The sequence below is a fragment of the Alligator mississippiensis genome, chromosome 3 (genome assembly GCF_030867095.1).
Source record: "Alligator mississippiensis isolate rAllMis1 chromosome 3, rAllMis1, whole genome shotgun sequence".
NCBI lineage: Eukaryota > Metazoa > Chordata > Crocodylia > Alligatoridae > Alligator > Alligator mississippiensis.
This window is the reverse complement of record NC_081826.1, coordinates 94940308-94962697: the sequence shown is the minus strand read 5'-3', so window position 1 is coordinate 94962697 and position 22390 is coordinate 94940308. Positions and strand designations below refer to the sequence as shown.

Below are 22390 nucleotides of genomic sequence, written 5' to 3'. Positions count from 1 at the left end.
CCTCCTCCCCAGGGTGGGAAGAGAAATGCCACACTGGGCCAGGCCGGGCCCCCTGCCTTGGGGTTGCGGCCGCACTGCAGCGGGAAGAAGGCAGCACAACAGGCGGGGAGGGGAGGGGAGTGGGGGCAATGCAATTCTGGCCCCCTTGTTCTCACCTTAGGCTCTCCTTGGCCAAGCAGCTCCAATGCAGCTGCAGCACCCGCAAGGAGTCAGAGCAATGCTGCTGCTGCTCCTCCCTGCCCCCAAGATACAGCAGCTCATGGCATGGCAGGGTTGACAGCCCCACTTCCTCCAGTGCCCTCCTGCACTCCCCGACGCACAGGCATGTCCCCCCCGGCAACCTGCAGGAGGATACGTCAGGGCAGGCGGGGCAGAGCTGCAGCTGCCACTGTCAGGCAGGGGAGCCTGTTCCACTGGCAGTGGTACAGCGAGAGTTGCAAAAGGGGTTTGTCCCTTGCTTCCAATAGCTCCCTGTGAGGGCTCTTCAAGCAGCATCTCCTCCTGAGTCTCTTGAAAGAGCCCAGAGCAGCAACTTAAAAAAAAAAAAATTGAAAAAAAAAAAATGTCCTCAGCATACCCCTTGGCGTGCCAAGGAAAATGTCTCCACATACCACTAACTGGCACAGGGAGTTGCCTATCCTTGCTTTACACCAAGTCCAAGCAGATGGAGGTAATTACAAATCACCCCTAAAGCTGCCTTGCTTCAGCACAAGTGATGTAAAGAACCATCGCTGGACCTACATGTTGATCACAAGTATGCTGCACTAGCAAAAGGAGGTCAAGCAGCACATGTAGCTGGGAATGGATAAAATTAATTGATATGGAGGCATGCGGTTTACCAACTTCAGACTTAGGCAAGTCCTTAACTAATAAGGGATTACAAATCCTATCCCTGATGTTGGAGTGCTGAGGTTGCACAGAATTAACCAGAATTTGGGAGGCATTTTTATGAATACATAAAAAATCTATTTTTTGTCATTGTATATTGGCAGCGTGCATACTGCTGTGCTGGAGGAATAAGCAAATAATCCATCATTGCTTGGAGTGTAAGAAAATGACAATTACTGATGAAATGAGAAAAACAAAAAAGGGAGCTACAAGCTACATGACTGACTGTTTAGAACTCTCCAGGTAAAGAGTTTAAAGGAACATTTGAAAGAAACAGACCGGTCTAGATTCTATTCAATTTATTTCTGCTTTAGTGTCGCACTCTACCATGTTTACTCAAATCCAAGAAAAGGTTCTCCCCTCGCCCCATTCAATATAGGGGAAATAAAGCCCCTTGTCTTAAATTTGTGTACAAGCAAGGGGGTGGATGGAGCTTGGAGGAAGATTTGGAGCCATAGTCCCATCTCCGCACACCACACCACTGCCCCCTTCCCAGGGCAGCTCCAGCTGGGGCTCTGCTCCAGCTCAAGGCATGGAGCACATGCTGTCTCTGGCCCCTGACTGGCTACACAACGGTGATGGTGGTGGTGACAGCTCTAGCCCCAGCTCCATAGCTAGGGCTGGGGTCATGACCAAAGCTGCTGCATCACTATTACTACGTGGCCAGGCAAGGGCAAAAGCCAGCACCTGCTCTATGAAAACCAGGGCCCCAGCTGGGGCTGCAATGGTAAGTTAAGCAGAGTAGGGGATATAGTGGGGGAGGGTAGGTACCAGAAGGCACAGGCAGGGGAGGGCAGATATCAGGAGAGCAAGTGGTGGGAGGGTGATAGATTCCAGGGTATGCAGGTACCCTGGGGGGCAGGCAGAGGGGGCACAACTGAGGGGAGGGGATAAGCAGCAAGGGTCAGGCTACTTGAGTGTCATACTGCCTGCATCCCACCACTGCATACCCTCTGGCAGTGGTAAGGGGAACAAATTAAAAAAAAACAAAACACTCTGAAATTTGATTCTATACATGAAAAATTATTCAAAGTTATAAATTTTCCACCTCTAGAATCTAGTTACTGGGGGGCTGTCTTAAATTCAGTCATCTTGGATTCAGGTGAATATGGTACATGGCTGGGCATTAAAACTCAAGCAGCCCAATAAGTCATTATTCAAAAGGATGGACACTCACCAAGGGAGTCAATGAAGTTATCAGTGCTAGAAGAGCCTGTAAAATAAGCCACATCCTCTTGTTCCCTACCTCTGAAGTGCATTAGCAAGGGAATGAAAGAAGAGGGAAATAGAGATAATTTCTCCCCTTATACGTGAAGGACACCTAAAACAAAAGTTACAATACTTAACGGAATTAAACTGAACGTACAACACTTCAGAATGAAAAGTGTTGTTAGCCAACTGTGCCGGCACTGACAGGGGGCACTATGGTAACCAGTCTGCAAACAGAGGGTGGGGGAAGATGTTGCCTAGCAATAGGAAGCTCCAAGACAGATTTCTGTGCAACACTAACAGTCAAGACACTCCAGTGCCATCTGAGAATTAAAAAAAACCTAAGAAAGCAAAAATAATCAAGTCTTATAATTTTTCCACTATATAATCTATTCCTTTTCAGATTAAAAGTCAAATATATGGAATTGCAATTTTTATTATCTTGCTTAATGTACAAAGGAAACCATGTGACCATGAAAGGGGCTTTGGTATAAGTGCCTGCAAACCACCAGTTTAGGCTCCAGTCCTGCAATGATCTGCATGCCTGGTTAAAATTCAGGCACAAATTAGTCCCACTGACATGTACTTAAACTCAGTGGGACTACTCAGCACTTAACAGAAGTATTTGCAGGACTACGGACCTAATTAACACAGAAACTTATAAAGCACATATTGATAATATTGACTGAATTAGAAGAGCAAGATCAGAAACTATTACAAGTCACGAATTTACGCTTATATTAATAACTTATGATAAAGACAGCAGGTCAAGCAGAATGGGTTAAAAAAATTAAAGCTGAACAGTTCTGGAATCCGCACAACACAATAAGTAGTCATGAGAAGACAAAAAGGGTTTAATTCAAAGGAAGCCACTACACACTTTCAGACCAAGGAAAAACTATGTATTTCTAATACAGTTTTTAAAAGTATAGTTTTCAATTTAGGAGGGAGAAAAATCAAAAAAGGATTCTTTTGGAATCCATTTTTATCTTATCAATCAAAAGCAAACAAAGTAACATCTTTCCTACAGATGCTGTTGAAGCTGGCCCCTGTTTTGGTCAGTCTGGGATGGTCATTAGATAACATCAAAAGCACATCCTTCCTTCTAGGCTAAATGCACTGTTTCTGCAGTGCTCCCAACAATACCCAGTATCAGTGATGATAACAGACTTGTAATAAACCAATTTGATGCCAGCTGCTGATTCGTGCCTATATTTTCTTTCATTGTACATCTCTGTATTTCCTCCCTCATGCCCTTTCTCCCACAAAATCATACACATAAGCTGACTGTTCTGCAGGAAAATTGGGTAATGGAAGAAGAGACTTGAGCAGACTCTCAACCAGAGTGATGAAGCAGAGTACTGTGCAATGCTGACACTGTTAGACGTACAAATATTATTCACAAAATAAATCCAGAGATTTTGAGATAGAAATTTATAATGTTAAAAATATTCTACCTGTTTTCTGTAGCAGCAGAAATCCACTATTATTTTTATAGAAAAAAAAAAAAGAAAAATATCAGTGAACACTAAGAGCTTGCATTTTCCAAGGGGTCCCTCAAGTCTAACAAGGTTGAGAACCACTGAACTAGAGGTACAGAAAAATTGGCTGCAGTTGTTTTCGACTCTACTTAAATCTGCATTTGCCTTTCAAAAGGTATCTTAAAAATATGGTTTTTTTACCTTTATGGTCCTCAATCTTAGGTTACTATCTTTTTAAAACAGAGTGAAGCTGTTAATATTTATACTATATACTTTGTATTTCACCTTGGATTGAATTCTTTTGTTTCACTTTCAATTTCTCACTCAGTAGCAAATACTAAATAAAAAAATTGAAATGTTTTAAAGTTTTAAGAGAAAAATAGATTTTGCAAGCTTGTTTTTCCATAAATAAACGTGATTAAGAATCTTTAATTTCTTTGACTACTACACTACTTATTTGCCTCAAGTATTCTCTTAAAATACCAAACATTGAGTTACACTACTTAATGAAAACCAAAGCTATGGCTTAGGGGAGAATGTGCATCTTTGAGAATACACTGAAAAAATGCCAATTTTGCAGAACTGGCTACATACCAAATGTAGGGAGCAGTATAAAAGCACTGTCTCCTTAATACAGAAGCAGAAGTAAAATTTAGGAAAATAGATTATGTACAATTGCTTTGGAAGTGCTGAAAACAATCATACTAATTTGTTTTGTAAAGACATTTGAAAGGAGGTAGTTTACAGATTTTAAGAGGAATAATCAGGTTTTCAATAAGAAGCTCATCAATGAACCACAATCTACTAAAATTAGGATCTAATGGTTTTTTACTCATACTGCTAGTATGTATGAAATTCAGATATTCCATTAAATGAAAGCAGTGGACCTAGTGACACTTACTTCCTGGTGGTACATTTGTTCTTTTATATGCTGAATGTAACAACTGATTTTATTATCCAGCATCTTTCTTATGCCAGCCCAGCAAATATCCAGCTTCACAAAGACCAAAGGCAGGTACCTAGGAAAGCTTGAATAGCAGGCAGGCTGTCATGTTCAGCCTAGAATTACATTAGATAAAGCCACTAAGATGGCTACTTTATTCAGCGCTAGATGGGAATCATTTAACTCCCTTGAGAAATACACCTGGCCCTCAGAGGATAAGAAGCATTTACTAAAGGGAGATACCGCTTCACTCTGAATTTCAGAGCATCTTCACCCTTCCAGTTAAACATATAACTTTCCTAAAAACAAGTATGCTTAGTGTGCAGTCACAGTGAAAAAACAGGAAGGGGTCACAGAGCAAAATAACTTCAAACTCAACTTTAACAGAAAGTCAATAAAATAATTTTAAGTTGAGAAATCTATCTAGATTTTTACATTGCATAAATCACTGTTGTAAATAGCCTCCTTACAAATATTAATGAATTTGTGCTCGTAGCACTCCTGAGAGATAAAATGTGGTTAACATTTCACTCCTAACCTGGTGACTGCTTGCTAACTGGGAGAGTCTAATAGGGAATGGCTCACTATACATATGCCTGATTTCTTATACAGTATTCTTTATGGGTTTCTAATATATGCTTTACAGGCTGAATCTGGCCCACAGAGATGCTTGGATCCAATCAGCCAGGCTACTGCTGCAGGACATGGTGGGGGGGGGGGAGCAGACAGAGAGCTTGCGGCAGAATTCAGGGCCCTGGTGGACATGGCAATTAGCAACAGGAGGGTGAGCAAGGACTGACAGCCCCAGAAATCCTCCAGCTGCTTCACTTATCACAACAACCACAGCACCAGCTCCTCAGCAGCCCACACTGTTGCTGCCGCCTCCTCATGCCCTGTGCACTGTGCTGGACCCAGAGCTGTCTCCGCCATATACTCTGTGCCAGAGCCAAAGCCAAAACTGCATTCCCCCCCCCGCCCAATCCAACCATGACATGTTGGCAGCAGAATCTGCATCTCTGGCATGGGGCATATGGTGGGAACTGGAGCCACCACCACAAGCTGAAGTGGCTACCACTGCTGCTGGATCCAGCACACAAAGAACCCCGCAGTCCAGATCTGGCCTAGGGCAGGAAGTGAATTTGACACCCCTGCTGTTAAGCAACAATTACTGTCAAGAGACAGGGTACTAGCCTAGATGGACCATTGCTGTAATGCATTAAAGCAGGTTTTATGTTCTTAGAAAGAACTTTTGAAAAAAAATCCAGACTTAACTGACTCACCTTAGGTAAAACAAAGTAAAAGCAGAGAACTGATATCAGATTTTAAGGCCTAGTCCTCTGCCTTACTCCCAGGTCCATTCCTTATCTAAAAGGTCTGAAATCAGATGCTGAATGTCTTCACAGGTGCTTCCTCTGTATCCCTCTAGGATGGTGTATGGGTTCAAGGGAAGCACCTGTGAAGACATGTTTAGCATCAGAATGCAGTCCCAGATGGAAACAGAGAAGAGGAACAGACTTCAATGAGCTTTAGTGTTAGCCAATCACCAATTCTATAAAACAAGACAAAAATAAACCCATATTAGCTAAGGAAGAGTACTTTATCTTGTCTTCAAGGCGTCTTCACTGCTTGAACACTCAGGAAGGTAACATTAAAGCCTTTATCCAACCAATGAGAAAACGTACCAACTAAGAAAATAATCATGTTTGAAACACTTTCATTCTAAGACACAAAAACGAACGCATTAACCTGATCCGTCAATGAGGTCTGAGCAGGTGGACTCCTGTGGCCATGCATACACATTTGCTTTCAGCATGACTCTGCCCGAGTACAAGAAAGCTCATTCTTCATGAGCTTTCCTTGTTCAGGATCTAAAGTGCAGTTCTTACCCACATGGAAGAATGAAAGCCTCATTTCCCCTACTCGATACCTTGCCTTTACCTTAGCCACCCTGTACTGAAGAATTCTAGCAGTTTGGAATACTGAGTGTTGGCCACCATCTCCAAACACAGAGAAAGTACCAGAGAAAGGGAAAGGGAACTTTGCTCCACAAACTTACAACTTTTAGCAGAAAGAAACATAAAACCACCAGAAAGCCATTTTAATTCGCAGCATATCCCTTTGACAGAGGTGTAACATTACTGACAGAGTGCTCTGATAAAGGAAGAACAAAGCCTCCTAATCTGGATATTAAAGGTAAAATGACAGTAGAGAATGAGTTCATCTAAAGACAAAGGAAGAATCCAAAAATCTGGTTTGGCTGTCAATGTGTCTATTTTTTGGAGCCAGAAAAACAACCCGGCAGCTTCAATCAGTTTCAGAAAGGGAGTTGTCATTAGTAGTTTTCTGTAATTTTCCCATCTCTCCCTGCTGATAGTAATACTTAGGCCTATATATTTAAGTGGCATTGCAGAAAAGGTACCTGAAGAAAGCTTATGTTTTGTAGTGAATATACTTTGTAAAATACAGTATGTCTGAAGTGACAACACGCCTCCAAGACTGAAATGTTTCCACCAGATGGACAATTTCCTTAGCCAGTTATCAGGAGCTGGAAAGTTTGACAGATACCTTCTAGTCAGAAAAATATTCAAGACTTGGGGGGCAGAAGGGAGAAAAGGACTCCAAGAACACTGTGGGAGAGGGGATGGCAGCTCCCTGCCACAGAGAAGCTTCCAGAATGTCTACCAGAGTAGCATCCCTCAGTACAGAGCAGGAATATAACCAGCTTGTTATGCTGAAGAAGCTATGAAAGGAAAAATAAAGGGAAAAAAGGCTTTGTGTTTCTTCAACTTTTAGAATATCCCAGTCACAACAGTAGGAGCAAAGGGAGTACAACCCCAATATTCTGCCCCTCATTCAGATCACTGATAATTACAAAGAGGTACAAGTTAAAAAGAAAAAAAGTTTCTTCTACTCTTTTTCTACAGTCTCCTTTTTTTTTTGGATTCTACTCTTTATAAATTGTATTATTGCTTGTGTCCATGGCATTGCTGATAGCTTTCCCAAACACTGGCAACAGGAAACAACCCAATTTGTGACAATTTCATTGCTACATGTAGTGTTGAACTGCAGCTGTGAAACTGATTGGGCTCTTAGTTTATTCATGTGCTGCTCACCAAATGTACCAGTAGCTGCAGTAGGGGTAAGAGAGCTTCCTTTAGACTCAGGAAGATAAACCAAAATATAAACAAAGGCAGTCTTGTTACTCTCAGGGACCGTCTTTCTTCAAATCAGGGCTGTCCAACTGGTGGCCTGTGGGCCACATGAACGTAGGGCCCCCTGACTCTCACTCAGACTCCTTCCTCCAGCTGCAACTTCCTGCTTTCACCCCAGGGATGGGGCAGTGCAGCAGCACTTGGAGCTGAAGGTGCATCTAGGTGGGCAAAGTCTGGCCAATGGGCCGGATTCAACCGGCAGCGGACTCCATTTCCCAGAAGCCCTTGCCTGTGTGGCTAGGGCTGGTTTCCATGGAAACCCCAGCAGCAGCCACACTGTGATAGTGCATGGCCAGGGTTTCCTTGGAGACCAGTCCCAGCAGCAGCACAGGCCTCTTCCTGGCAGTGGGGGTCATGCAGCAGCCAGGAGTGGGGTGGGCTTGGGTACGGCTGTGTGGTGGCCTGTGTGGAGCAGGCAGCACAAGTGGTGCCACTGGGAGGGGTGGGTATGGTAGGCTATAGGGAAGTTTGGGGTGGCTATAGCTTCCCCAAGCACCACGCCTGCTGGCAGAGTGTGTGGCAGGGCAAGGAGTTGCTCCAGGGCCAGGCTGGGATCTTATGGCAATAACAGCATGGTCCAGAGCCAGGGCCGAGCTGCAATCTGCAGCCTGCACGCCCCAGGCAGGGACATGCAGGCAGCAGATCACAGCTCTGGCCCCAGCCACACAGGCAGGGGGTACTGTGAAATGGAGTCTAGCCACTGACTGGATCTACCATTTTGCCCAACGTTAAACTGGGGCCACAAGGGGAGGGGGGGGGGGGGAAAGATTCAGGACCACATGCAGCAGTAGGAGGGAATGCCTTGCAGGGAGTATGCATACCCACGCAGAACAGTGCACCAGTTAGGAAGTACCCACATGGTACAGTGGTTGGGGAAGGCAGGGAGAAAAAGAAAGTGTCTATGTGGTGCACCTGGCACAGCCCATGCAACATGTGGTCTATACTGGTGTGGTCCCTGTGGTCTTAGAAGTTGGACAACCCTGCTTTAAATCAAAGATTGATTGTACAGAAGCTGTTGAGGTCTCTTCACTTGCAAAAGTAGCGTTGATTATTTGAGCCCTGAAAAATTAGGACTCATTAATATTAGGAGCTGACTGATAAGAGTCTAAAACAGCCTAATAGTTCAGGTAAGAATACTGAAGTCTCCTGAATAATGATAGACTGCTGAGGAAACACTAGATAAGTCAACAGGGATTTGACTCGCACTATTCTGTTAATAAAATTATTCAATGTTATAAGAGAAAAGCCAGATATAGTCCGTGTTATCTCGTACCATCTGTCATTGGATTCTAAGTACACTTTTAATGAAGTGGTAGTTACAAAATATGGTCTGATCTGGAGACTAAATGACCAGTCAACATTTATACAGCTCCATCTGCAATAAAATATGCAAAAGGAATTATGCCAAAAGATTTTTTTTGTGCAGGCCACCTCTGAAAATAAAATCCGAAAATATTAAATTGTGCTGCTCTATACCAAGAGAAACATGAATAGTACCAGTAGGACAGCAAGTTAATCATTGTGTGTTCTGCGATCAATAGTTCCTTCTGATTTGAAAGCAAGAGATAACCAGCTGCCATAGTCTCCCTGACAGTCCTTACAACCAAACTCTCCAGTGAATACAAAGTAGTGCAACATACTGTTTTATATTCATAAGTTCAATATTCAAAAAGGAATTCAAAATAAGCTATTTGTAGCTGCTGATGTTTCAGTTCTGAAAGTATCTTATACGTGCCAAAAATATCCCATGGTAGTGGTTTATAGTTTAGCTGCTGTTTAATGTGTCAGGAAAAGTGTGGAGCACTTACTTATCACTGTACTTAATACCTTACTCGATTAAAAACAAAAACAAAAAAAACCCAGAATTTTACTTCTTTTCTGATGCTCCTACCACAGTATAGTCAGGCACTCCAGAAAGAGAAGGCCAATTTTGAAATTTCATTCTTGTACACAATCATCCGGTTTATTCACAAAATCATTTCCTCTAACAAGAAATACTGCAAGGTTTACATTTACTTAAATTTGTTTTGCACTGTTGAAGTCAAATGAGTCTCCTATTGGAAGTTTTATTCCGTTTAAAACTGGAATACAAAGCACATACAAAATTTTGAGACTGTTTTTTTGGGGTAGCAGAAGATTATTGCTATTTTTTGTAATCTAAAATGGTTAACTTGAGAGACCCCCAACTCCGTTTCCTTTGTTAAAAGTGAAGCAGGTGTCAACAGAAGGGGAAAAGCCCTTACATCACTCAGTTGCCGCGAACCTCACTGAAAAAAGGCACAGTTCACTATGATGTGCCACATGTTTTCTGAAGCTGGTGTCAGGGGCTGCCGGAGAACCAGGAAGTCAGAGACCGGAGCCCTGAAGGGCTTACATCATCACAGAAATGCTCCTACAGCCTATAAACCCCATTCTGACCCAGCAAGAGTTCCCCTTGATTTTTAGCTTACGGAATACAAGCAAAATTACTACAGATGGGTAATGGTTTACACCACTACCTTCTGGGGAAAAAAAAGAAAAGAAAAGGATTTACTGTGGCCCAGATCTTACAACTGTATAGGCAGAGAGCCCCCAGCTAATTTTTTACCCTCCTGGGCATAAGGCAAAAGCACCTGCCTCGCAGTCCTACAGCCTTGCGACAAAATCTGAATCTTAACTTGCAGGTGGGGGGGGGGGGGATGAGAAATGACTAGCTAGCCCTCCCTTTTTTGAAGAAAAGCAAGTGTGACCCAACATCTGCCAGAAGGCCTGAAACGGCAGCTCTAAAAGGTAGACCGTCCTGATGCATCATCTCCCAGCTGTCTTGATTTCAAGACCTGCTGCCCTGGGGGACACTGCCGAGCCCCCCGGAAAGGTAGAGGCCCGGAGGCAAGGGGAATACTAGCTGGATGGCAGCGAAGACACAATGACATCTGGGTGTGCCCTGCCCTGCCAGCGGGAAGAGCGACCCCTCCCCACACACCTGTCATGCCGTGTCGGGAACCCTGCGCCCGGGTAACAAAGCCCCGGGCCCCGCCGTACCTCCGTCCCTCTCCAAGGAGCTTTTTTTCTGGCCGACACGCAGCCCCAGAGCGCTGCCTTTCCGGACACACCCTCCGCCCGCCCGAGAGCTCCGGCCCCGGGGCACCCGCGGCTCGTGCGCCCGCCCAGGGCCGTGCCAGCGCCGCCCGCGGCCGGGCAGCACCGGGACCCCCGAGCGCGGAAGCGTCGCCCCGCGCCCGGCCCGGCTCCGCGCCCCCCGAGAGCGGCTGCCTCCCGCTTGGCACCAAGGACGCGGCCCCGCAGGCAGTGACAGCGGCCGCTCCCGCCCCCCGCACGTGGGGGCACCGCGGTGCCCCGGCGGACCCGGCCCTGCCCCCGGGCGCCGCGAATGGCGGGGGGGGGGGGGTGCGACAGCCGCGCGGACGAGGGCAGAGGGGGCGGCTCCCCGGCCTTACCTTCCTCGGGGCGGAAGCGGCAGGACCCAGGACGCCCGCCCGTCTGTGCCAACCGAGCCGCAGCCTCAGTATCAGCCCCGCTCCGAGGAGCCGTCGCCGCTGCTGGGGCTGTCGGGTTTGAAAACAGCCCTCCCCCCTCCTTCTCCTCCCCGCCCGCCGCTCACCCCTCCCCGCCCCCTCCCCCGCCGCTCACAGCGTCGGGCTCCGAGTTCAGCGCCAGAGGGCTCCCATTGGCTGCGCCGCCCCACGTGACCCGGGCCAGGCACGAGACGCAGCCGGGCACGCGCCGCCGCGAACGTTAGGGGAGTTGGGCGGCGGTTAGGTGGGGAGCTTAGCGGGGGAGGGAGGGAGGACCACAACAACGTCACATCACATCACATCACGTCCCTCTTCCCTTCCCCGTGCGCTGCCTCGACTCCCGCCGCTTCCCCCGCGGGAGAAACGCGCAGGGACTGAGGGGACTAGCTGCTCGTGCAACCCCGGGAGAGGGCGGGGCGCGGCTGGCGAGGCGCATGCGCGGAGCGGCAGCTCTGTTCTTGGCCGCTGCGACTGGAACATTCTGGAAATGGCGGCGGCGGCGGAGACGAGGCTGCGGGAGTCCCGGAGAGGGAAAGAGGGGGCGGAAGTGGAGCACTTCGGCTCCTACCTCCCTCCTCCCCCTCAGAAACGGGAACGGAGTAGCCGAGGCGTCCCAGGGAGCCGCTCGTCCGCGCCGCCCCCTCCCCGGGGAGGGGTTTTTCCTGCGGCGATGGCGCAGGGAGTTTTAACAACTGGCGCAGTGCGCATGCGCAGGTGGCCACGCTGCAGCCTATTGCCGGTGGGGGCAGGCGGCGGGGGCGCCCTGGGGCGTGGAGGTGTATCATGACCCTCGGCGCGGCCGGGTCTTAAATACGAAATGATCCTATTTCCTGGAAAACTACTGTACACCGAAAAAAAAGGTATGCAAATAAGTATGCAAGTCAGTCGTTTTATTTACTTTCTATTGCTCACTGTAACTTGCCAGGGAGCGAGCGAGAACTGGGTCGTCAAAGTTGAAGCATTTCTTCAGTTGCAGGTACCAGAGCATAAGAAAGTACAGACAGCAACCCCGAAAGAGGGTTAAGACTTCCTAGGAGAGGCGTGGGTTTTTTGTAGATGCTGCTTCAATGAGCTGCCTTCAAATTATATGTTTTGAACACTTAGTGCTATCTATCACAGGGTGTACAAGGGTTGATATTATCCTATAGATATGATTATCATCATGGCAATGCTGCCCTTCAGGCGATAAACCCAGCTTGGGAGCAGCCCCCAGGTTATGGTGCCCTGGTGGTGGGATAGGAGGGCTTGCTGAGGTCCTGGGAGCAGAAAAACTGCACTTGTTTTCATGCTGAGGGTGAGAAGGGCACAGACAGTGGGAGACAGCTTGAGGGGTGGGGTTGGTGGGGCACAGGGAGATGCAGCACGAGTCAGGGGAAGAAGCCAGGTGACAGGCACCTTGTGCAAGCTGTAGGGTCAGGAAAGCCTGGGAGTGGTGGCCAGTAACACACAGCCACTCTTCCCCCTGCCAAATTCCTAAACCCTGGATGCTGGCTGGAGCAAACCCACCTCTCCACCCCCGCATCTCCCCCAGCTGAGCCATGCCCCCTCTTTACCTGCCCCCCCCCCCCCACAGGCCTAGGTCAGGGGCAGGCAATTACTTTGGGGCAGATAACTATTATTTTCTACATTTTTTTAAGGGGTCCGGTGGCCCAGATAGACTGGCCTGGCAGGCCACATTCTGCCCACCCCTGGCCTAGGTGAAGCCCCCTGCCCCCCTCCTCCCCCTATGGCTGGATGATGCCCTTCCTCCCCAACCCCAGACACTGGATTGGAACCACCATCCCGCTTGGGGTTGGATCAGACACCGCCCATCAAGCCAAAGGTTGAGCACCCCCAGCTTAAAGCAGTGATTCTGAAGCAGGGTGCCTTGAGAGCCTTTCAAGGGTGGTAGAAGGTACAACACAATTTTTAGCTCTTTACTAAAGTGTGCAAACACAATTCACAACATAAACCCAGAGGATTTGTCCAGATGAGCAGACATGCAGTAGGTGGCACTGCAGACCCATCTGTGGCACCACACATGTAGGTGTTTTCTGTGCTGCTACTGGGGGGGGGGGTGTCCTTGACCCCAGGAATCCCTGGGTCAAAAAAACCCCACCAAAAAAAACCCACAAAAACACACAGGGCAGCACACATGGCAGCAGCACACACTGAAAACCAGAGCCTGGCTGGCCAGAGCCATACTCTACTTGGTGCCCAGGCTCCCTGCTGCAGGAGTGCTGCAGCTCCCCTAGACCCCCAGGACAGGCTGCTGGAGCCAGCACAGCTGCTAGCCCATCTCCCCTATCCCACCTAGGGTAACCTGTCACACACAGGAACACATGTACAGGGACAAGTAGCAATGGCACAAGGTGTGCTACCACTCGCTACTTGTCCCCAGGGAAATGTACATTCCTGCTTACAGGGATGTGCCCAGAGATTTCAAACAGGGATCCCTAGTGTTAAAAGCATTCTGCTCTGTTGTGGTCTTCACCAGGTTTTTGCAACAGAAGAACTAATCTAGTATTTTCCTAGAGAAGGCAAAACCAGTGAAGAACTGGCATTTTCCTCAAGTCTAGCAAGGTTAAGAACCAACGTTCTAAGACAGTGGTTCTCAACTTTTTTAACTCAAGGCACCCTTTATTCAACTTGAGGCTCCCTTTGGAAAATACCAACTCTGAAAAGTTTTAAAAGTCTTGTTTTTCTGACTATAGAAAAAATACTTTTCCATTCTTTTGTTACAAAGGACTTGAAAAAGCCGCAGCCCCTAACTTCTATGAATCTATGAAACGGCAGGTTTTTTGAGACCATGGATTCCTGTTAAACCCAGAGGTTTCAATCTTGTGAACTAGTGTTTGCATGCCTAATGGCTAACTTTGTGTGGCGTGTCCCAGCACCCCTGAAAGGCTCTCAAGGCACCCTGCTTGAGAATCACTGCTCTAAGCTTCTCCTGCAAATTTGTAAAAGGTGCCTTTCAAACTGCTTCCTCCCCTCCATCCAATACTTCATCTCCCTATGCACGCACCACCATGAATCTCAGGGGACAACAGCCACTTTTTTGTACCCTTTTGATCCTGTTTTCACAGCCTCTTGTATTGAGGGAAAAGGTAGGAAAGGTTTAAATACTTTAGGAGGTACTTTTCAATGCACATATCAACTAGACCTAGAACTCTCTCCTTACTGCTGTCAACATTTCATTATAGTATTTGTATATTGTTTTTTGTTATAAACCACCTCTGAGCCATTTTGGGGGAAGGCGACATACAAATTAATAAAAGAAATGCGATTAAGTTACTTTTTTGTCTCTGAAGTAGTACTGATGGCAGGTTTAGTTTATCTTGAGTTTGTGGGAGGTTTTTCAAGATTCAGAAGTCCCAAATGGGGACAATTCAATGGTCAAATAGTATACACTTTTTTCTGGTAGTCCCAAAACTATTTAGTTAGGTGGTTTGTGCATTAACTGAAATTACAGCAGCCTTAAGAGGCAGGAATGGTAGGTCCCGTCTGCGTTTGGGAAACTTCCTAAAAAATGCCCTTCAAAATCTACATTTGTAGATAGTGGTGCAGTAGAGGCAACACTGGCAAAACTAGGAGTCAGCATGATGGTATTAAATGTGGAGCCATGCTCAAATGATAATTATGACTAGCTTAACATTAAATTGAAAAAAATTATCTTGCATAGACTGTCCCTTAAATTATAACTTGAAGACTTGAAGTAGAAGAGTCAAGTGCATTTAAGAATATACCTGGATGTAACAAGGTAGCAAGACAAGAAGTCCTCAGGGCTAAAGGTTGTCACCATTGAAAACAGTTAAATACAAAATTTGGATTCTGTTCTCCTGAATTGTTGCAGAACTGGCATTTTGGTCTAGTCTATGCTAGAGAAATTTTGACGTTTCATTCCTCAAGTATGCAGTATGCCAACATCATGTTGTGTCCCTACACATGCTTCAGATGGTACATATATTCTGAACACCTTTTGAATTAGGCTGGTTTTGAGAACAGTTATCCATTGCATGGCCCTCCAACACACCCTTCTCTATATGTGGACAGAGATTGCTGGTGTCACAGACCTAACAAAGCAAACATTCCTTTGCATTGAGGCAGCTTGTCTGATCAGCTTTTTCAGTTCTGTTGCACAAAGTTCAAAATTTCTTGGAGTCATTTCTCATATACAAATACTACTTCGTTCACCATGGAGTTCAGTTGCATGCTCTTTGTACAGCATTTTCACTTTGATGCTGTTATTAGCATGTCTTGGAGGCTACTATTAGGGTGCTGCCAGCTGGCCTGAGGATGTCTTAAGGGCACTGGTGGCCATCTGTAAGGGCAGCTGCTCTCATTTTGCAATAACTTAATAAACAACTATCAGATGGACTGGTCGAGATGGTTGTCACTTGAGTGGCAGGCAGTGCCAAGAGTAGGCAACAGGATTGAATGTCCTACATCATTGGTTTAAAACCTGTGATCCCTAGACCCCTAGGAGTCCACAGACGCTAAAGGGTCTGCGAAAGATGCCTATGACCAATCAAAAACATGTGCATGCCCACACTTAAAATTCAAAGGGGTCCAAACCTTCATTTGAAATATCCAAAGGGGTCCACAAATGAAAAAAGGTTGAAAACCGCTGTTCTATAAAACAAAGTTCAGAACAAGTAGGGGCTCTTCTAGGCCCCCTCCAAGAAAAGAAAACTTATAAGCTGAACCAAATGCTCAAGGATGTATCCTCTCACTAAAACAGAAGATGCTTCTAGGTAACCCAAAGACACCAGGTGTAATGGTGCATAAAGAGGAAGCATGGGTCCTGAATGTGAGGAGTCAGGAAGGCAAGGAAGCAACTAAGGAGACTCCGAATACTAATTGCAGAACAACATTGGAAATCCAGAAATAGCAGATAAGCCAATTCAGGGTGAGAAGTAACTGGGGGAGGAGGGCATGGATCCTCTGCAGCAGATATGGTTGCAAATTCAATCACAGGTACATTTGAAAGTTTTGATAGATAAGGGAAGTGTTACCCAGGTTCTTACAAAAGCTGCCATAAGGGTTCAATAAAAGGGTAGATACAGCATCACATGACAAGAAGACCCTTCCCTTCCCTTCCCTCTCTTTAACATATCCAGAAAGCTGTAGCTTCCTTTCCTTGTTACACAGGTGCAGCTGCCAACTTCCTCTAGAGCTCAACCAATCCAGTACCTTAACAGTACCGCTGATTTGGCATCAACCTTGAAAACCTCTGTTACCCTGAAAACCTCTTACCTGCTGCATAAAGTACTATTACCGGTTTGGACAAATGTGTCTAGATTGGCATGCACATTATCTGATGCCTCGTGCTGAATTAAAAATGCTAAACAACTGATGGGGCAATTACAAACAGTATAATAAAAAGGCCAACAATAAAAATGTTATTGTAAGAAATTACATACTGGACACTACATAACCAAGCACATGCTACATTTTATCTATATTGGCACACCAAGGAGTCAGGGAACCTAATTAGCATTCTGTTCAGATCTCAGTAGAATCTTATTTTCATTCAGTCTTACTATTCCCTATACAACAATTAAGTTCTGGATGGCTATGGATACTTTACAAACACACACACACACACGCGCGTGCGTTCTGGATGGATGGATATTAGTAGTGGCTGCAGCGCAAGTCATGAGGATCAGGGGAATGCACTTCCCATATCAGCAGTTGTTTGACTTGACTTTTGCTACTAGAAATCTAGTGGCAACTTCAACTAATCTTCCCTCAGACCCTTGAGAGTTACATTGCAGGGGTGGGGGGAGGCAACAAAGCAGTCAGTGCCTCCATAGTACAGTTTTCTCAGCCATCCCCCTTGTCTGGAAATTAATTTTTTTCTTGGACCCCACAAAAATGTTTTCAAAGGGGCCATATGCCCTGTAATAGGTAATACTAATTACTCTAGTTAAAATGTTCCTTCCCCATATACCTCACATGGGTGAATTCTAAATCTGGTTGAAGGAGAGACCCTTGCAAAAAGGTATTGGAATCTGAAACTGAACTGAAATTGTTACTTCTGGTATTTTCCTTGCTATTTCAAGAAATGTCTGCCTATTGCAACAGTCATTACTTGTTTTGCATTTAACACATCTCCTCCACTGTGGTTGTCCAATGATAACCAGCAGCTGATATGGAATCTTTTAACCACTCTATATACTCCTTCATCAGAATGAATATAAACACTAATAAGGTATAGGATTCATAAAGCTATCACTAATACACATTACAGATATCCTAGTGAGGGTAAGGAAATGAAACAGCAAGGAAAACTTAATTTCTGGGCACATAACAAAACTTAGATCTCATGTTAAGGTCTGTGAACAAAGTAAGACATAGGTGTGAGAGACTAGACTAATTCAAGCAACAAAATAGGGGAAATGTTGGCTACTATTTCTGGAATCAGGAAAAGAGAACAATGAGAGACCAGTAGTCCCAAAAGGAATTCTAGTATTAGAAAAGCCTGCATCTGTCTGTCTGTCCGTAATGCTTTAGTCATGCTCTGATTGGCTGACAAATAGCCAATCAGAGCATGAAGAAGCATTCTGACAGAAGGCAGCGTGCTGCCATGATGGTGGGGACACGGTATGAAGTGCAAACTACAGGTCATACCAATATATGCAACAGATTCCAGGGCAAAATTGTTAGCCTTTGCAGGAACTACTAAAGTCACCTCCTTCTACATATAGGTTATGTATGCAAATATGGTTGCATTTAATCACCAAGTTGTTACAAGTGAACAATTTAACCCTTTTTGTTTTCACTTGCATGCTGAAAACTGGAAATGAAACAGTATTAAAAATTAACTCACTATAGTGTATCTGGTGATTGTATTTCATTTGTATTTAATTCAGTAAAGCCTGTGTATTTTCCTTTAAGTAAGGCAGCTACAGAATCTCCAATGATTTTTCTCCTATCTTAAGTCTGCTGCAAAGCACACATGTGGCAGCCCTTTCAGCGGACACACTTAAAGAGAGTTAATTGAGAGAAAAGAGAAGACACAGAATGGGCACACAGGTCCAAATGTACCTCCTGAACATAAAATATATTTAAATTGCTTATATCCTTTGATTATAATGTGCACTTTTCGTATACCTTCTTATACATTCTTTATTGCAAAACAACATAATGCCTGCCCACTATGCAATCCCTGACCACACATCCAGCTAACTAACTAGCCGAGATATCCAACTTATTAGGGTATTTGCTGCATTGTTCCAGTGGACTATTCCACATATTTGGGCACAGTTATTCTAGCTGATCAAAGGAATACAGAAAAATCTTCCACATTTTAAAGTTATACTCGCTATTCTCTCTCTCAGGACCTGAAAACAAATGTCTGGCCATTCTGCTGTCATGGTTTGGACCATAACCCCCCCCCCCCCCCCAAAACACCTCAGTACTTAGAATCTGAGTATTGTATGGAACCAGAAGGAAAGGAAGCTAGAAAATGCACTTATGACCACCACCGAAAAACTATAATTAACTGTTTTTCCATTTGCTAGTTACCTTGGATGTTTTTGCCACTCACTTTCCAAAACTGCCATGTTGGTCTTTTTTGAAAAAGTCTTGGATACAGCCCCAACAACTAAAGACTTACAGATTTTTTGTCTTTTCTCATAGCGGGCTTGACTCCTTAATAAGCGTGTGATACCTCCCAGAAGCAACTGTTTTCAGAGATCATCATCATGAGCTTTAGAATAAGGGCTCATAAGATACAGCATTGCAGTTGCTCTAGTAGAGTTCAAATGGAGAACTCAAGCTTAAGCATCACACAAAACTGGATTGCTAGTGTGGCACACTGGACCACTGGCACTTCACCAGTTATGGACCACTTACCACTAATTTGGCTTTTCGATGTAGAAAAATCCTGAAACAAGTCACTTTACTCAAATTGCTTTTTTATAAAAAAAAAGTGCTTGCTTTTTAAGGGCTAATATTTGAAAGTATTTGAAGATTATTATTAAAGTAGTACTAGATAACTGCAAGTTACAAAGTTACAACTTGCACAGCTACTACAAGAACACATCATACAGATAACACTGAAAATACTACCACTGCAAAGGTTCTTTATGGCAGCATTCATGGAAACTAAAAGGTGATGAGGTTTATTTTTTTAAAGTATAAAAATTTATATTTGAAAAGGGAAAAATATACTACTATAGCACCATATACAATTTATTTCAAGCAATATAAGTTATGACATGCCACTTGACTTTGTGAGTGTTGTGGTCAGAACATATGCTGTGGACCTTGTCATAACAGCAGTTGCACAAAGAACATCAGGAAATGCAGTATATGTTGAGGTCACTAACTTGCCTTTACACGTTTTCAGGAGGCATACACTATGTTTGGGACTGCTGCAGGGAATGAATAGCTTGCTAAATTTCTGAAGCCAAGAAAATAGACATTTTTCAACATTTAATTAGGGTTTTATATGGGATAGGGAAATAATTTTAGTATAATTGTGTGCTATGATAGTTAACTATTTTTGTTTCACTGGTTTTTGCACTTACGTAGAAAGCTGGAGACTACCATATAGATGATTGATTTCAGAAAAGGTATGCTATTTGTCATAACTTTCTCCTCAATTGGAAATATGGTATAGGGAGTAATTTTAAATCTTTTAGTAGGAAGACCACATTCGTACTGAAACTATTCCATAGGCCATCTTTCTTTCCTGTTCATGATCGTGGAAAACAGTTCTTCTACCAAATGCATACACCATCATAACAGGTTACACTAATATTTTATGAAGAAATAAACTGCATAGTGTTATTCTGTTGACTAAAATACCAAAAAACCATCTGACAGCTAGATAGATAAAAAAAGCCCAGGTCAAAAAGAAAAAGATGCTATTACCAGTCTCCTGCTCATTAACAGTGACAGCAAACACAAAACAATGAGATCAGAGATGAATCACAAGATTAATAAGAAAACAAAAGTAAAAGGGCCAACTTGACTATCTAGCCAACTACTCACCCAGGTCCAAAAGAGTTACAGGACCAGGACTTTCAGATGGTCTCAAATTGAAAATGTAAGCCATGTTATGAACACTATTAAAGATTCACACTTCAATTAATATTTGTCTTAATTTTGAATGCAGTTGTCAACATGGACTCCAAGAACAGTTATATTCATAATTTTAAAGGTTTGTAGCACACTTTGTTCTTAAATAATAGCTTCTCCAAAAGGTCTGTGTCAATTTCCAGTCTGTTTTACAGCACTTAAAAGCCTCAGGCCTTGGCTTGTCTGGCAGCGCTGCTCACCCATGTCTGCCAACTCCTAAACTGAACACTGGGCAGGCAGACACGGGTGGTCAGAACCCTTCACCTGGGCCTAGCCACACACCCACTCCCTTCCATGGACCAAAGGACTGACATTTCATATAGCAAAATTAAGATGCATTATAAAAATATCTTGCACACCATCCTCTAACTGCACACTTTGACTGTGGTCGATAATAAATTTGGACAGAAGGTGTTTTTTTTATGCATTATTACTTAATATATCATTGGAGACCAGCTGTTCTATGTGTGCATTCCACTTATATTTTCCTGTACCTTTAAAAGGCCATCTCTGGTTCTTCATAACATGGCATTATTGAGAATTAAACGTGTCTTTACTTAATCCAACAAATGTTTAAAAAGCGGTTTAAATAAAAAGAATGATATGTCCATAAAGCATTTCTACTATAGTAACACATAATAAAGGGAAGTTACGTATGGGGAAAAAATTGTTTCCAGTGTATCTGAGTGTGTGCCAGCACTAGGTATGCAGCTAATTAGTCAGCTTCTCCCTCACTGAAAGAACCTTTATAAATAAAAGATCAGGGAAACTCACAAAAGTACTTTGACAGGAATTGTTACATATTATGATGCTTTATCATAAACTACTTCTTCCCTTCCACCAAACTGGTTACTTAGGGTTTGCCCTACTGCAGTGGGTTAGAAATCTGAAGATGGTGATTTTAGCATTTTGTATTGTTAACTGTATTTTACTGCTGTTGCTATCCTACCTTTTAAAAAAGGTTCAAACATATCATAATGGTCGTTTAATGAGTGGAAAGTAGTTTTATTATTCTAATACAATTTGTGATTTTATAATTTATTACATCAATCCTTATAGATCTGCTCGAACTCCAAATCCAGGTCCCTTGGGTGGTTCAGTCAGAGATGTAAGACCACCAGCTGGTTCACAAGAAAATCGCTCACTCCTGGGAAGAAAAAGATCTATCAGATTTGTTTTTAAATAACTACTCAGTATTGTAACAATTGTCATTTATCCAAAGGATTAAAGTAGTCTGACTCAAACTTGGGTCTGCTATTTTTCTAATTCAAGCAGTGTCAAGCATCTGAGTACTTTATAGCAGTGGTGCTCAACCTTTTGGCACTGTGGGCCAGATGAGTGGTGCAGAGCCGGTCTGCGGGATGCCTTGGGCCCTAGGGCATCATGCATACAGTCACGCTATCCAGCCTGTAGGGCTCTCCCCACAGGTCTGGAAATTGGGAAGCAGGGGAACAGTACCACCACTCACCTCCCACCAAATTTTCAGACCCATAAAAAATCCCATGGGCCAGATGACATGGCAATGCGGACCAGACCTAACTTGTGGTCCATGGGTTTAACACCCCTTTTTAATCTAGTCAACACCAGAAGGCAACATAATGTTTCATTCATTTCTGTGTTACCTGAAAGCTGTATTTTTTCCTCAATTACTGTAGTCTGCTTACAAAAATCAATAATACATAATACTTCTAAATATATATCAATAATTAGCTCTCCTAGCTACACATTCCTACACCTACAAAATGGTTCAGGAACAGTAGGTAACAGAGAAATGAGCTTTTTAGGAGGTTCAAATACAGCACAGATTAGTAGTGTGTTTATGTACTCTAGGCAAAACTTCTAGTTATGGGTCTCCCAGCCATGTCAAAGCCCTCACCTCTTTAAGTGCTCCTGTTGGCAGTCTTAAAAGACCAAAAATGAAAAACTTTCCTCAACAGTTTGCCCAGTCCTCTTTATATTCAGATTCAGACACATGGAAAAGCTTGTACCTTTACTTCACTAAACAGTGAAGCCTTTGTTTCTACGGTATATAATCCAATACCTTTCACAGAAACTTTCCATCTTTTTTGTGTC

General features: G+C 44.1%; 2 protein-coding genes and 1 long non-coding RNA gene across 4 annotated transcripts in view; 1 reads left to right on the top strand and 2 right to left on the bottom strand.

The window, feature by feature from the left end:
* The window catches only part of ANKRD12 (ankyrin repeat domain 12), a 151157-nt gene extending 139855 nt beyond the window's left edge, over positions 1 to 11302 (bottom strand). Inside the window, exon 1 of one of the 2 annotated variants that reach the window (XM_019490468.2) lies at positions 11171 to 11302. The gene's annotated coding sequence lies outside the window, so the exon portion shown is untranslated. The remainder of the gene's footprint in view (positions 1 to 11170) is intronic. The other variant, XM_006262850.4, reaches the window with a different exon arrangement.
* A 58-nt stretch (positions 11303 to 11360) lies between these two features.
* On the top strand, positions 11361 to 21361 carry LOC132249342 (uncharacterized). Its single transcript, XR_009460769.1, has 2 exons — positions 11361 to 12108; positions 16379 to 21361. It is a non-coding gene; the product is annotated as an uncharacterized LOC132249342 (long non-coding RNA).
* The window catches only part of NDUFV2 (NADH:ubiquinone oxidoreductase core subunit V2), a 45384-nt gene continuing 44291 nt past the window's right edge, over positions 21298 to 22390 (bottom strand). Inside the window, exon 8 of the mRNA XM_014606659.3 lies at positions 21298 to 21464. Within this exon, the coding sequence (XP_014462145.1) occupies positions 21371 to 21464 (94 nt within the window). The 3' untranslated portion in view covers positions 21298 to 21370. The remainder of the gene's footprint in view (positions 21465 to 22390) is intronic.